Source organism: Gambusia affinis, linkage group LG11, assembly GCF_019740435.1.
Source record: "Gambusia affinis linkage group LG11, SWU_Gaff_1.0, whole genome shotgun sequence".
Lineage (NCBI taxonomy): Eukaryota > Metazoa > Chordata > Actinopteri > Cyprinodontiformes > Poeciliidae > Gambusia > Gambusia affinis.
In genome coordinates, this window is record NC_057878.1 from 14,920,776 (window position 1) to 14,935,765 (window position 14,990).

Consider the following 14,990-nt stretch of genomic DNA (forward strand, 5'->3'; position numbering starts at 1 on the left):
CCAGATACAAAAATTTCACCTTTTCTAATCAGTGAACAATCTATAAAATCCTCTTTGGAGCAGCAGTTCTAACTGCAGAAAGAAAACTTGAACTAAGAATTGTCAGTTTCAGTGATTTTTTAAAATATCTCATTTGAACACAAAGGATTGAAAAATTAGAGAAGAATCAGTATTGTTTTTTTAATGAAGCATATCAGATGACATGGGTATTATAGGTTCATTCAGGCATGGAGTAAAGACAAATCCAGTTTAGCCAGACTTTCAGTTTAGATGGTTCAGTTCAGGGAAGGTTCAACAGGAACTGTGCATTTAGTTATGCTAAATGTGCTAGTCAGTAATATGAGATATGCGATGCTAAAAAGAGCTTATAATGTTAACTCTTTAATTACCTTGTTTTATTCAAAAATATTAGAAATACTCTTTCAAACTGCAACAATGTTCTGTCTCGCGTACAGTGTGTGCACTATGCACACTCTTAGAAATAACTTATTGATTTAGAAAAAAACAGATCATATGACTCTTATTTGGCCCTAATAAATTACTGTTTAATGTTACATTTAGAAAATGGAGACTTATGAGTATTGTCTGTCGGTACTGCAGGGGAAAATAAGTTGTGATTATGTGATAACAATGATAAACTCAGATGATGTTTGGAAGCACCAAAAGCTAGAAGCATGAGTGGGGCTGTTATCTTTTCAGTGGATATCTAAAAACAGCATTTTCTTTTATCCAGGTGAAAAAATATTATCACTGTTTTGTGGTGCAGCTGTCCTGGATACTTGAACATAAAACATTTGGCTCACCTCCAGTCAATTGCTAATCCATTTGGCCAGCCCAGGGTAGTGTTTACAATAGGCATGGCATGTGACCCGTCACACCAAGCCCTCATGATCTTTGCAGGACGGTACCAATCAGTCCAAAAAATGTACCTGGTAAAAAATAATTAGTAAAAAAGTCTCATTTGATTATTTAATTTTAAAAATCTTAATACCAGTAGTATTATTCATTTAAAGTTTGTCTTCATCATGTCTACAATGTGGAGCTCTCACATTTAACCCAGCTTCTCAGTGTTAACTTCAATACTGGCCTTCATACAGAGCTAATCTCAAAGGCCTCATGGCTTTAAGACTGTAGGAAATAATTGCTTGTTCTAGGTAATGTTTTATTTTATTAACAAATAAGTGGTATATTATGTTAATGAAGGGGTGAACAGCTATTAAAGCATGTAACGTAACATAAAATGCTGATTGTTTACACACCCATCTCCTTAAACTCAATAAGCATAGTGTAACAAATGTAGATCAATCAGCAGATGTAAGCTGACTAGATAACATTCAAGCTCATAACTACCCAAGCAGAAAATGACAGGATCAAGACCTAAATTGAATCTAAACAATTTATTAAAATGCAGGTTTTTGCATAGTTCTCTAGGTGAACTCAGTATTACCATTATTATCATTACACAGTTATGTAATAGACAGGTCTGCTTCTGGGACCTCATTATCAACATTTCAGAAAATGTTCTGGAGATTGTTTTGTTTTACCCAATCAGAGGATGCACCACGATGGCCCTGGGGTTGTTAAGGTTCTGAATAATGGCCCTCCTGGACTTATCGGCGAGCCTCATGACAGATATGCTCCTGTATCGAGGGTCAGTCCAGTAGAGGTTTTTGGAAATCCAGTCGTAAGCCAGATCCTCCACTCCCTCCACTCTGTTGGCTGCCAGTATCTCTCTGCCTGCGCAGATCAAAGCAGATAGAGGACTGTTTTACTCAGAGATGAAAGAGGAACACATTTAAATAAATAGGCTGTCAACTTGCATTTTCCTCTCAGGGTCGGACAGAAGAAACTAGAGCAACTCTTAAAACAACAGATGATCAGAGCAGGGGTGTTTCTGTTCTTGAATACATGCACATCAACCATAGACTTGGCTGTTTCTACACTTTGGGGGATTGAAGATGATTCCTTTTCTATATGGCCTCATCATAATCCACCCTTAACTTCCAAAATACCATGAGTAAATGGCATGGTACAGCAGAGCAACAATGGCAGCAAATTTACTGTGTATGTTGAAAGTTTATGCTATTATAATGTTAGCTTAAGAGAAGCAAAAAAGACTTTCACCTGTTCCATCCACCTTCTGTTTGTAAATAATATCTTTTGCTGTGTCAGAGAAAAAGATAGCATCATCTTCAGCGCTAAAATCCACTCCGACAAAGTAGGAGGGCGATCCGGTGACGGGCAGGATGATGTCCTCCTGGGAGGAGAGGTTAAAGGGGATTCCTCTCACAGCCAGCTGGCTGGAGAAAAGCAGAAACTGCCTTACAGCTGTAGGAAATTGATAGAAGAATCCATGAGCCAAACAGATATTTATGCCAAAGAGAGTGAGCTTGGTAAAAGTTTAAGAAAAAGAATTGAGGGAAATCTTCACTTACCCAAACAGCGTTTGCCATCAGCATGAAGGTCATAACCAATGCGACATTTGCAGCGATAACCAAGTCCTCCATTGTCGCTCCTGTGACTGAGAACACAGATCTGCTCACACCCACCTCTGTCCAAACTGCAGGGATTTGGCGCTAGAAAAACGGTAGAAAAATCCAAAATAAGAGACAAATGTTTATTTTAAACCCCTAGGTCACAAACTAAAAAAACACCAATCCTCTTTCAGCCAGTGCATGTACCATGTACTCACTACCAGCATATGCTGACAACACTCTTCAATACGGACGCTGATACTGAGTGAAGAACATTCAAAGTTCTAGGATTGATCAGGTGTTTAAAGAGACAACTTAACCAGTATTAGAAGTTATTTAAGAGAAAACCATATTTTCTATAGAGGCATTCAGGCTGCCTTGAGAATCAAACACAATTTTCACTTCCTGCCATTTCATGTTTTTGCAGTTTTAGTCATTTGAGCACAACTTTCCAGGCACATAAAGGAGCTTTCTTCCGAAAGACAGAAATTTTTATCCCTTTGGGAAGGTTTTGTTGAATGTATGAATGAGCAGAACAACCCAGCAGATACTGACTGACAATGAAGCCAGAGGAGGTTCATTAAGGCTGAAAGAAAGCGTGATAAAGGTCTTTCAGCAGATAACAAGAAGGTTTAATCTTTTACCAAACAATTGCTCTGTTTGAGCATTCAACCTCTGCCTGACTGTCTAAAACATGTTGGATTTGAAAATGTTGGCAATCTTTTTGGAAATCTCAGAGTACCATGTTCCACATTCAGTGATGAATAGACATACAGACTGTTATTCACAATTAGTAAAGCGAGTATGACTACCCATTAGTAAAGCAAGATGCTGAAGATTGATTAAAATGTCAAATCTAAATCATTTTCTCTGGGTTTTTTTTTTTTCAAAATAGTAAAGCTCTATATCCCAGTGACTACTTTCAAACAATTGCTGACCACTCACAGGAAGCTAGTAAGACATATTTTTAAGCCTGATAACTTCAGCTTCAAGATATCAAGAAAACACACAGTTTCAATAACACTGAGGCTTAGCATCACTAAAATCTGTTTCAGCAGTGGGCATCACTGACAAGCTGAGTCTATGTAACTGGCATCCATCCATTCATCCATTCATCCATCCACCCAGCCAGTCATCCATCCAGAAGAATTAAAATGAAATGCTTGAACCACCTCAGCTAACTCATTTTGATATGGAGGAGTAGTTTCTTTACTTCAAGCGTGCAATCAAGCTCTTCACCCTTTCTCTAAGTCTATATCTGTCACCCTATGGAGGAAGTTTATTCTTTGGTGTCCCAGATCTTGTTCTTTCACTCATTATCTAAATCTACTAACCATGGGTGAGAGTCAGAACATACACGGATCATTGATAGCTTCCTGATTTGGACTGGGTCTTTCTTCACACAGCAGACCGGTGTAACGTGCAAATTACTGCAGACGAACCCCTGATTCTTCCATCCATCTTCCACTCAATGCCACCATCACAATCCCACATCCAGCAGAGCCAAATAACTACTGCAAGAAGAAGAGGTTCCCTCAACCAGATAACCTCCTCTTCAAGACATCAACTTTAAATCCTGTCCATGAACACCACAAATAGGATCGCTAACAGTTGTGACTCCAGTGGAGTCAATAAGTTTGACTTTGTGAATTTTGGACACAACTCTTGCTTTGGGAAAAGAAAGACGTTGAAAGTCACAGCATCTCTCATAAAATATCTCCTGGGACACAGGTGTGACGAAAAGCAGATATAAGAAATGGGCCACACATATCTTTTCAGGGAATCTCTTGTAGAACTGCAAGGTGATCATGTTTAAGATTTCAAACAGTAACAGACTTACCTTGTGGCTGCTTTAACTGATGTATCACTGCTACTCCATGTGGGGTGTTAGACGTGGTGTAAATCACATGTGGGTTGCTGTCAGTAAACTTGTTTGCTTTTATCACGGCCATCCTGGTCCAGTCAGTGAAATAAACATTGTGCTCAAACAAACTGATTCCGAAAGGATGTGGTACCACGGTTCCTCCATGGATTACAGTTTTTCTGTTAGAAGAAAAATGCAAAAAAAAAAAAAGGTAGTAATAAAAAGCACACCTGGATCTCAAACAACTTTTAAAATGTAGTATTTATGTTAAGGCTTTAAGAATTCAGGATTAAAGAAGAATAAAAATCATAAACTACCTATGCAGACCGTCATAGGTTGCAGTTTCGATATAATCATAGCGGCTGTCAACCCAGTAGATGCGCTTGACTTCTATATCAAGTGTGATACCAGCAGGCCAACCTAGTTTGCTCCCAATAATCCCGTAACGATTGGTACCATCCATGAAGGCCCGCTCAAGACCCGGCTGTCCGTTTGCTGCCTCCCAGTCTGAGAAAAACATGTACCTGTAAAATGAAAGAAGTTTATTACGGTCTCAGTTCACTCCCATGCAGTCTACTCCTCAAACATCTGCTTGATTTAAACAGGCACTATCAGAGGCACTTCACTTTTTTAATTAGGCATCCACAGAAGGACAATATGTCTCTAAGTGGGTGGCATTTCACCCACCAAAGAGCTGTGCAATAATTTGAGATAAGCAGTTCCTTGGAGCCACCTGGCTGTCCCTCTCTCTTGAACTACACACTATAGGATTACAATGAGGGTCATCACTTACATTGCTCCTCACTAATCTCCCTATGGCAATCTGTTAATCTCAAACAACCCACCCCCGTCATTCCATGCCAATGGAGCACAGCAGAATGTGGGGACTGGGGATGGTGGGATTAATTAAATGATGAAGAAAGAGACATGTGCTTACCCAACAGTGGGGTCCACCGCCAGTCCTCTAGGGTTTCCGAGGTTCTCAGTGATGAGTGTAACCCGGTTACTTCCATCTAGGTCCACCATGTCAATCCTGTTGACGCTGGCCTCCACCACATACAGTTTATTGTTCACCCAGTCCACCGCCAGGTTCTCAGGGTAGTCAACTGATACATTTAAAACCACCTGCATGTTGGACCCATCCATTTGCACAGAAAACACCTGTACATAAAAGATGCCATTGTAGTAACCTCATTAGTCTGTTGGTGGCCATTCCTACTCAGAAACCCACTTATGTTTAAGCCTAGAACAAATAAACTTACACCTTTAGGCTTACATTGGTTTCTAATAAAAACATATAACATTAATTATCTAGAATATTCCATAATTGTTTGTGACTTCTAACTCCACATGCAAAGCAAACATGAGTCAGTTACAATTAATCAAGATACAAAAATTTTTTTTAAAAGTGGCTATGGGAGTTTGTGTACTTCCTGTCAGCTGGTGGAAACGGGTTTGCTATAGTAGAAAGAAATTTAACTGAATGGCTAAAACTATAATATTCTGTGAAATCAGAACTTAAAAATTCATAGGCAATTTAGCAAGTGTTTATTGTATACTTTAGATTTAGTGTCTCAATTTTATTTTTTTTAAATACAACTTGACTTAATGCTACGGATTTTACAGGTCTGCACAGTGGCAGATGATTTTGTCAGGACTATGAATTATTGTTTCACTTTCATTTTTAGAATATCAATTAGATTTTTTTTCAACAATTTTAGTTTTAGTTTTGCCCTGCATTTTCACTCGGATACTGTAAAACATTTTTACTCAAGCTCTTCATGCTGTGAGAATCTCCCAACAGCATATGCCTAATGATTACTGCAACTTTTGAGTAAAATGCTTGAAACTGCATATTAAATATGGACAAGAGAAACTGGGAGACACATAGCCTGTAGATTGTAATATATACTTTTAAGAGAAATCTCATAACTGCTTATTACAGATTTGACAAAACCTCACTAGGATTAGCATAAACACTGAGGTGTTCAGCTCCTGAATTGTCTGCTGTACCACTGTGATGGAATCATTTGCTCAGTCTGCAAGCCTTGGCACTATGCAGCTGGCTGAGAGGAAGTGCTTTTAGCAGCTCTGCTTTTTTTTTTTTGAAACCAGATCCAGACATCTAGAAAGCAGGATTTTCAACTGACCTGTTTAAAGAGAAACCAAAGCTGTGGAAATAGCCTGATAGTTTAACCTTTCTGGTTGCATTCGCATGCCCTGTTTGTGCTCTTACTACTTTTAATCTGACATGCTGCCATTGGCGTGGCAATTATGCAGAAGTGCCCAGTCAGAGGTATGTCCCAGCCTTTCAGCCAAACCATAGTAGCTTGAACCAAAAGAAGCCCAGACTTGACCAGAACAAAGCCCTTTTAGCTTGCAAAAGAATGCTTATAAATGGACGGCACCAATGAAAATGAATACCGCATGATTAGTTCGGACAAGATCAAGTTACAAAAATTAGGTCTTGGTATGTGAACATCATACGAGCCTATCAGACAGGTTTCGAGATTAAGCCACTTGGATTCTGTTACATCTCTGTTTCCATTCATTATGGGCCAGCCGCCATGGGGCCACTAGCTATTCCATTATTATAGTATCAACATTGCTGATATTTTAAAAGATAATCAAAAGAATTTGGCTATTGGCACTCTAATGCAAGAATTTACAAAGACAAAAAACTGGCCAATTTACAACAATATGTGAAGCCTGTGATGAAACAAAATGACTGAGAAGACAGAAAAGAAAAAGCACCTTATTTTGGATGGTATCTGTCCAGAAGACCCTACGGAGATGATAGTGGAAGTCCACTCCTACAGCAACCCCTCTGTTCTGTGAATTAACCAAAGTGCGCAGGTTGTTGCCGTGGATGTCGCCTATTACCAGATCTCTGCCATTAGAGAAAACTAAGGAAGGAACTCCAGCTGCAGTGGGAAAATGATTCACAGAAAGACAAAAGTTGGCATGAATAAATTAGGATTATGATCTTTTAATCCAACTCTGGATTTTTTTTGTTGCTCCTCAACGACAGTATTCTGTTTAATATTATGCATTTCTTGCTGAAACTTCAGAATTCTCTCATAAATGATATTCCTCCCTCAGACTAAAGTAGACATAAAGGTTTTGTTCACCACCACTCCAGCCCTCTTTTACCAGAGCTAAATTCAGAGAGGTCACTGTTTGTGTAAAAAACGCTCTATGTGTAACGAAGTCAAGAGACTTACTAAAGCAACATTTAACATGCAACAATGCACCAGAAAGAAAAACAGGCCCTCCACATAGAGGAAGCCAAAAAGCTAGAGCACAGACCATGCCAAAACACTTCATTTGGATGGATCGCTAACACACTCCCAAACTGAAAGTACGGTATATAAAACAAGCCGTGAAAGTGCCACTCACTGGATATGTCTGCTCTACAGTATCGATGTTGCTCCAAAGTGTAGCCCTCTCTACAGCTGCAGCGATGGGAGCCGATCCGGTCCTCACACAGCTGATCACAGGTGCCCCACATGGAGCAGTCATCAAAGTCTTGATGAAATAAAAAAATAAAAAAAAACAAGATCAGAAACAGGGACAGCCACACTGAAAAATTTACAAAAAAAATTTAAATTCTACATAAAATGCTAAGTTTTGATGTAATTTCACAATAGATGTTAAATTACACACAAGCATCTTCTGAGGGCAATTGGCTGTACTGGTCTTTACTCAAAAGAAACAGAATAAAAGGGGCAGAACACAAATGTATGTCACACTTTGAAATTGTAGAAAAGCATATAACAATCTTCTTCCCCTTCACAATTATTTATATTGGTGTATCACATAATATTCAAGCTTGTGGTTGCAACATAATTGAATAGAGAAAAAGTTCAAAAGGTAAAAATACATTTGAAAGCTACAATAACTGCATCTTTTTTGTAAGAAATGGCTATGAGGCACCCTGGAATATTAGCTGCTGCTTTGGATTATTAGCTGTAAAAGTAAAGTAGGGGTAAATACCTATGCAGGAGCGACTGTCGTTGCTGTTGACAATATAGCCAGAAGGACAGGCACATGTTCCTCCATCAGGGGAAGTGTGGCAGTGATGCTCACAGCTCAAAGAAGCACACTTCCAGATGCCTGAATAATGGAGAAGAAATCAGACTGTGGATGGGGATTCTACCTCAGCACTTCATCTGAGACCATAGCAGTAATTTGAAGAAAAGAAGAGTAACTGTGAAGGTACTAACTGCAGTTGTGTCCAGCAGTGGTGTTAGTTTCATCCTCTCCATCAGGACAGTCAGCCTTCCCATCACACAGCTTATCCATAGGGATGCACAGCCCAGATGAAGGACAGGGCCACTCTCCTGGATAACACTCCCGTGGTACATTATCTAAAAAGAAATCATCTTTTATTTTTAACACATCAATCAATCAACACCAAAAGTGTTTTTGGATCACTTCGCATAAAGACAAGTGTAGTATGAAAGGTTTTACAGAAGATTGAAACAGGCAAATCACAATAAAAGATACATTAGTAACAATAAAACTAAGTATGCACTTCCATGCTAAACCTTCTAATATACTAAAATTGTTAATCCCTAAAACTATAGCTATAAAAAATATAAAAACATTAGATATATAACAATTGCTAAAATAGCTGCGAACTAAAATAGAAAAAATTAACTTTTACTTGCTAAGATTACTGATAACTACAAAATAACTATGAAACTGTAATTAAAATAATTAGGAATCATTTAAAAACAATATTCTTTTATTCACACAAAAATAGAGTTAAATTCCTCAATATAGTTTATGAATGCAATACGTAGAGAGTTCTAATGCTTTTCTAAACCATAAAATTGTTATCTAGAATTATATATAACATAAAATACTTAATAACTAATTCCTAAGACAAGTAAAGGAGGGCAAAACTTAGAATAAATAAAAGCAGAAAGGTTCAGATTTGCTGTATAACAACTGAAAATTATAATTAGCATCCTTTTGTAGCACGTATTGAGAGCATGCTAAAGTGTCTCCACAGGAATCCTGACCTAAAGAAAATTGTGACTAAGACATTGTTACTTTCAACTGATGCAGGGGTACTGGAGCACTGGGGGCTTATGGGGGGCTCCTGCAGCCCTTCCTTTAAAATCACACAGTCCTCCCAGCCATGTGGAGGGATTCAAAAGCCCCTTTGGGGGGCTGCGCAATCTTGTGTCACAAAGAGGCATTTGAATAACACACTTAAAGGAGCGCAGGCATAGCGTCTTGACAAACCAAACCAACCATGGAGACCAAAGATGAATCAGGTTTCCGCAGCTTCAGTTCCTGCCTGTTTTAGAGCTATTTACCCTGCTAAATATCCAGGCCTTCTGGCTCCTAAATCACAAAGTAACTTAGTATGTCAGGACTGAATTCTTGCCACTGTATACATACCACAGCCTTTTTCATCAGCATTGTCCTCACAGTCGTCCTCTCCATCACAAAGCCAGACTTGGTGAATACAGCGGCCGCTGGGACAAGTGAAGTAATTTCCTCTGCAAGCAGGATATGCTGCAGGAAAAAAATAACTCACCGATGTGCATTTATGCAGGCTAAAAACATAGAATAAGAGAGGAAGAGCTGCACATACTGCAGTTTATTTCATCACTCCGGTCTCCGCAGTCATCGTCGTGATCACAGACGTAGCGTTGAGGAACACATAGCCCATTAAGGCATTGGTGGAACCCTGTGTTGCAGTGCTGTGCTAAGAAAAACAGAACACAGAAATGATAGAAGTACTTTCTCTGCTGATGCTTTAGTCAAATTTTACTACATGCATTTATAAGTAAAGTGGATCTCTTACTGCAGTTTGCCTCATCAGAGCCATCTCGGCAGTCCAGTAAATGGTCACATCTTTGGGTCCGGTTGTAGCAGGCCCCATTGGCACACCTCATCTCTGTACACTGAGGGTAATCTGTAAGATTAAACCATCATCAGGCCAGCATTGTGCACTAAAATGAACCTTACAAATGTGCCCTTTACAGCTCTTAACACGTGAAACGCCTTGTGAATGGGAAGAATAACAGACTAAAAATCAGAAGCACTACCATAACAGCCCCAGTCGCCACAGCATTCTTTATGCAATTGTGAGATTACCACAGTCCGTTTTGCTGTGAGACTAGCATGCCGGCACAATAATGGCATAGCAGCAGAACTTCAGCTTGACTAATCCACCAAGGAATCTGCAATCAACCTCTGACAACAAGAAGCATATTGTGGCCTGTTGTGTCAGTCAGCGAGCCTCTTAATCTTAACAAATTGATTAAAATGCCACGGGAGCCCAAGATAAAACGAAGAAGAAAAAAATATCTCAAAGACTTACTGCAGTTTCTCTCATCAGATCCATCTAAGCAGTCAGCCAGGTGGTCGCAATGGTATTCTCCTGGGATGCATGCCCCGTTGCTGCAGCTGAACTGGCCACTAGTACATGTCCTGCCAGCTGAGCCAATCAAAAACTTATTTAGCAAAACACTAATAAACCTCTGAGACCTTTTACTCTGTTTTCTCACCATCAGCAGGCTTTTAAAGTCAACTTGTTTCACTTTGATTTATTAATTAAACAACATATCATTTTCGTTTCACTGCAAAATTTTGTACAACTTCATGTTGATCACATAAAATCTTAATGAAATAAATGAATGTATGTGGTTTGAACTTATAGCAAATGTTTAATGGTAAATGACGGCGTCTGGAAAGTGTACTCACGGCAGTGTCTCTCATCTGAGCTATCCTCACAGTCTTCCTCATTGTCACACACCCATACGTCTGGGATGCACTCGCCGTCACTCAGACACTGGAAATGACTGTCATCGCATGTTACCTGAGCTGTCAGAATGCACACAGACGTATCATTACTTAACACACCTGAGCGCAACACATATACAGTTAAAACATTCTTAAGCAGTGAAATAGCTAAATATTTCAATCCTGCTTGTATATATTATAGTGATAGACTTCAACTTACGGCAGTCGTGTTCATCAGTGTCATCGATGCAATCTGATGTCCCATCACAGTGCCACTCCTCAGGAATACATCGACCTGTCCCACACCGAAACTGCCCTAATTCACATCCTGCACACAATTACAGATTTCAATTCCTTCCTTTTTTCTGACAGTAATTAAATTTGCTTACTTCAAGCAACAAACTCCTTAAAATAAGATTATTTATAGAACTTAAGGGCAAACAGGGGAGGACGGGAAGCTTTCCTCTGATGAAACACGCTGTTAACAGCATTGACAAGCCTCAGAGACAAGCGTGCCAGCCACCCCCCAGACATTTCTACAACCCACACTTCACTCTTCTTTAGCTTTCTTTTGATGTTTCCAGAGAGTGGCATCTGTTGAGATAAGGTACCACCGCTCTACCTTCCCTGATGTTTTCCAGCAGAGATTGATTCAGGCAGCACAGTTCAGAGGGAGAGCACTCCATCAGGCCCAATCAAAGAGGAATGTGCAATTCTGACGGTCTCTTTGACAGCCTGATTTATGGTGCGTGCTGCCCCTGTCTCCTCTGGGATGGAATTGGAATAAATAGTGGTACTGGGTGGTACAAGAGTCATTTCAACATACATTCGCCACAGGAAGAATACACTTGTGTTGGCTTGGGGTCCATTGTCTGCCAATTGCCTGCCTCTACTAATTAGTTTTTTTCTAAATTTCTTTTTGTTGAGATTCATTACTAAATTTGCAAAATACTGCGATTACTCCTTTTTACGGAATGAGTGTTTTTCTGTCCATACAGGTGCACTTACCTGAATAATGCCAGAATTAAAAGTACAAAATCCAAAAACTTTTTTCATGACATAAGTTGTGCAAGGGAACTAAGATGCATATTTAGAGTGCATCTAGAAAATCTTAACAGTACTTCACTTTTTTTCACATTTTGACATCTTACTACCTAATTCCAAGTTGTGTTTAATTAATAGCTTCCCTGAAAACTCTAAACACGAATTCCCCATTATAACAGAGTGGAAAAAGTTTTGGGTGTTTTGCAAATTTACTAAATAAACAAGACCAAATATTCACAGCCTTTGCTATGAAGCTCAAAATTGAGGCTTTTCCTCTGATCATCCTTGAGATGTTGCTACAACTTCAATGGAGTTCACCTGTGTTAAAATATGCTGATTGGACTTGACTTGGAAAGCCACACACACACCTGTCTATGTAAGGTCCCACTGCAAATCAGAGATCAGACACCAAGCATGATATCAAAGGAATTGGCTGTAGACCTCAGAGGGAGGATTGACTTGAGTAACAGATCCAGAAAAAAATCTGCGGTTCCATTGAGCTCAGTGGTCTCCATCGTCATTAAAAAGAAGTTTGGAACCAGCGGGACTCTTCCTAGAGCTGGTCAGCCATCTAAACTCAGTGGTCAGGGCAGAAGAGCCTTGGTCGGGAAGGAGAACAAGAACAAGATGATCACTCTGTCATAGATCAAGTGTTTCTCTGTGGAGAAAGAAAAGAACCTTCCAGAAGGACAACCATCTCTGTAGCAGCTCACCAGTAAGGCCTTAATTAATAAAAGGCTCATGTCAGCCTGTCTGTAGTTTAACAAACGGCACTCTCAGACCATGAAAAACTAAATTCTCAGACCTGATGAGACAAAGATTGAACTCTTTGGTGTGAATGACATGGCATCATGTTTGGAGGAAACCAGTTCATCACCAGGTTAATACCATCCTTAGAGCAAAGCATGGTGGTAGCAGCATCATGGTATAGGGATGTTTTCCAGCAGCAAGACCTGGCAAATTAGCCAGTCCTGGATACAATCCTGCTCCAGAGTGCTGTTGATGTCAGACTGCGGTGAAGGCTTGTTTTTCAGCAGAGTAATGTCAAAGGAGTGGGTTCAAAATCACTTTGTGAATGTCATGGAGAGGCAAAGCCAGAGTCCAGACTTGAATGTGATTGAACATCTCTAAAAACGTCTGAAAATGACTGCACAGACATCTCCCATCCGCAGTTCAGCTAAATATTATACTAAAACGTAGATTTTAATGAAAATGAGAATAATAAATTTTTATCTAAATAAAATACAGAAAAAGAGAAAATAATAAAAACCAAGAAGTGTGAGGACGCTGTAAATGCAGACCCAGGTTGACAGCTTTCAGCATTTCTGCCAAAGGGAAAACAATCTGCTAGAAGGGATTAAATGCAGACAGTGTTCCCTGACACCATTACCTCTGGGAAAGGTGGCAGATCCAGCACACTGAAGCTGAAACTTTAAAAGGCACTATCTAATGTGAGGGCTTTTCATGCACCGACAAGGATTTATTTCAGGTCCACAGTGATTCTTTGACATCTGATCCACAGATTCTGATTTTGAATATTTCCAGTTTTCTTTTTTGAAGTAGTTTTACATGTTAAAAAAAAAGTGTGTATTAGAACAAAACTATAGAATTACAAGATTATTACAATGCATGTATTAAAGCATTTGTTTGCTACCTTTATCTAATATTCCAATTTCTATACAAGGTTGTAATTTTTTTAATTGTCAGATGTCTGCCTTTAATCTGAAATACTCTCAGATGAACTATGTCAATAAATATCAGTGGAACCAACAACGAGGGTGATTTTTAATCTCTAAATGACTGTTAATGATTTTGACATAAGTACTTGAAGAAATTAATGTTTTCCTGTTCCTTAATTAACAACTTAAACTCACAGCAGGAGATTTCTCTGCTCCATCTGTAAGTGAAGAAAAGAAGTTCATGCTATTGACCAACAAAGAAATGCATAAGAATGAGGCACCCAAATGCTCTTAAACCCTAGCCTACTGAGGAAATTACAATTGGGCACAAAATGGGCCAGATTAGATTCAAAATTATAACCACAAATGCCATCGAGCAAAAAATAAAATAAAATTTTTGTAGCAGATATTTAAGTTCAGTCGTTGCTTAGTTTAGATAAAACTAAAGCGAAGAAAGACTTTTGAGGCATGCATACAGGAACTAAAATGTTTTTAAGCTTTCATCAATGTCGTCTTGTTTAGGCACAGCTGTCGCCTTGGACTGAATGTGTGCGGTGAAAAGTTACGAGGACGGCTGCTGGCAGCGTGAGACGCAGGACCCGTCCATGCTGTCAGAGCAAAGTGCTGCTGCCTGTTTCATATGGAAATCAATGCCGCAGAATGCCATCAATTGCCAAACAAGTGACTTTGGCTCTTAGTAGTACACTCAAAAGCAGCTAAAAAACCTGGGAGCTTGGAAGCAAATGGGAGGCATAAATAGGAGAACAGAGCCTAGGCTTGGTTCAGAGGGAGGAATGCTCAACAGTTTGGTGCGTGCTTTAACAAAAGAATGAGTGAAGGGGAAAAAACATGAATGTAATGTCAGAATGCAATGCTTCGAATACTGTACAACTTAATTTTCCCTCAAGACAGTGAGTCACAGCTTACCAGAAGCGAGTTAGAAGCTGAACTAATATGGACAGGGGTGGCTGTGTGGGGATGTTGGTGAGGTTAGAAAAGGATTTACTCACAAATTGAGCAAATTGAGCCAAACGTATTTCAATTTCCAGTGAAACGTTACTGTTGTACAAGGATTTAGGCCTCCACACCGGAAAGAAGCTGCCATGTGCAGGGTTTTATTTATGAATGTGCCGGCCTAGAAGAAGCTCAGACGCAAACAAAAAC

The 14,990-nt window shown here is 39.4% G+C and overlaps 1 protein-coding gene across 4 annotated transcripts in view; it reads right to left on the bottom strand.

Moving 5' to 3' along the window:
- The window catches only part of lrp2a (low density lipoprotein receptor-related protein 2a), a 56,279-nt gene that overhangs the window by 38,696 nt on the left and 2,593 nt on the right, over nt 1–14,990 (bottom strand). For 3 of the 4 annotated variants that reach the window (XR_006372085.1, XM_044131443.1, XM_044131442.1), the window contains exons 2-18: nt 11,324–11,431; nt 11,065–11,184; nt 10,682–10,798; nt 10,163–10,273; nt 9,950–10,063; nt 9,754–9,870; nt 8,565–8,708; nt 8,335–8,454; nt 7,738–7,866; nt 7,093–7,262; nt 5,276–5,499; nt 4,656–4,862; nt 4,315–4,517; nt 2,436–2,576; nt 2,125–2,328; nt 1,545–1,737; nt 804–929 (exon numbers count right to left, since the gene is read on the bottom strand). Coding sequence is in view for 3 of the 4 variants with exons in the window: in XM_044131443.1 (XP_043987378.1) it covers nt 804–929; nt 1,545–1,737; nt 2,125–2,328; nt 2,436–2,576; nt 4,315–4,517; nt 4,656–4,862; nt 5,276–5,499; nt 7,093–7,262; nt 7,738–7,866; nt 8,335–8,454; nt 8,565–8,708; nt 9,754–9,870; nt 9,950–10,063; nt 10,163–10,273; nt 10,682–10,798; nt 11,065–11,184; nt 11,324–11,431 (2,548 nt within the window). In the remaining variant the exon portion in view is untranslated. Of the gene's footprint in view, nt 1–803; nt 930–1,544; nt 1,738–2,124; nt 2,329–2,435; nt 2,577–4,314; nt 4,518–4,655; nt 4,863–5,275; nt 5,500–7,092; nt 7,263–7,737; nt 7,867–8,334; nt 8,455–8,564; nt 8,709–9,753; nt 9,871–9,949; nt 10,064–10,162; nt 10,274–10,681; nt 10,799–11,064; nt 11,185–11,323; nt 11,432–14,990 lie in introns of those variants that run through there. The other variant, XM_044131446.1, reaches the window with a different exon arrangement.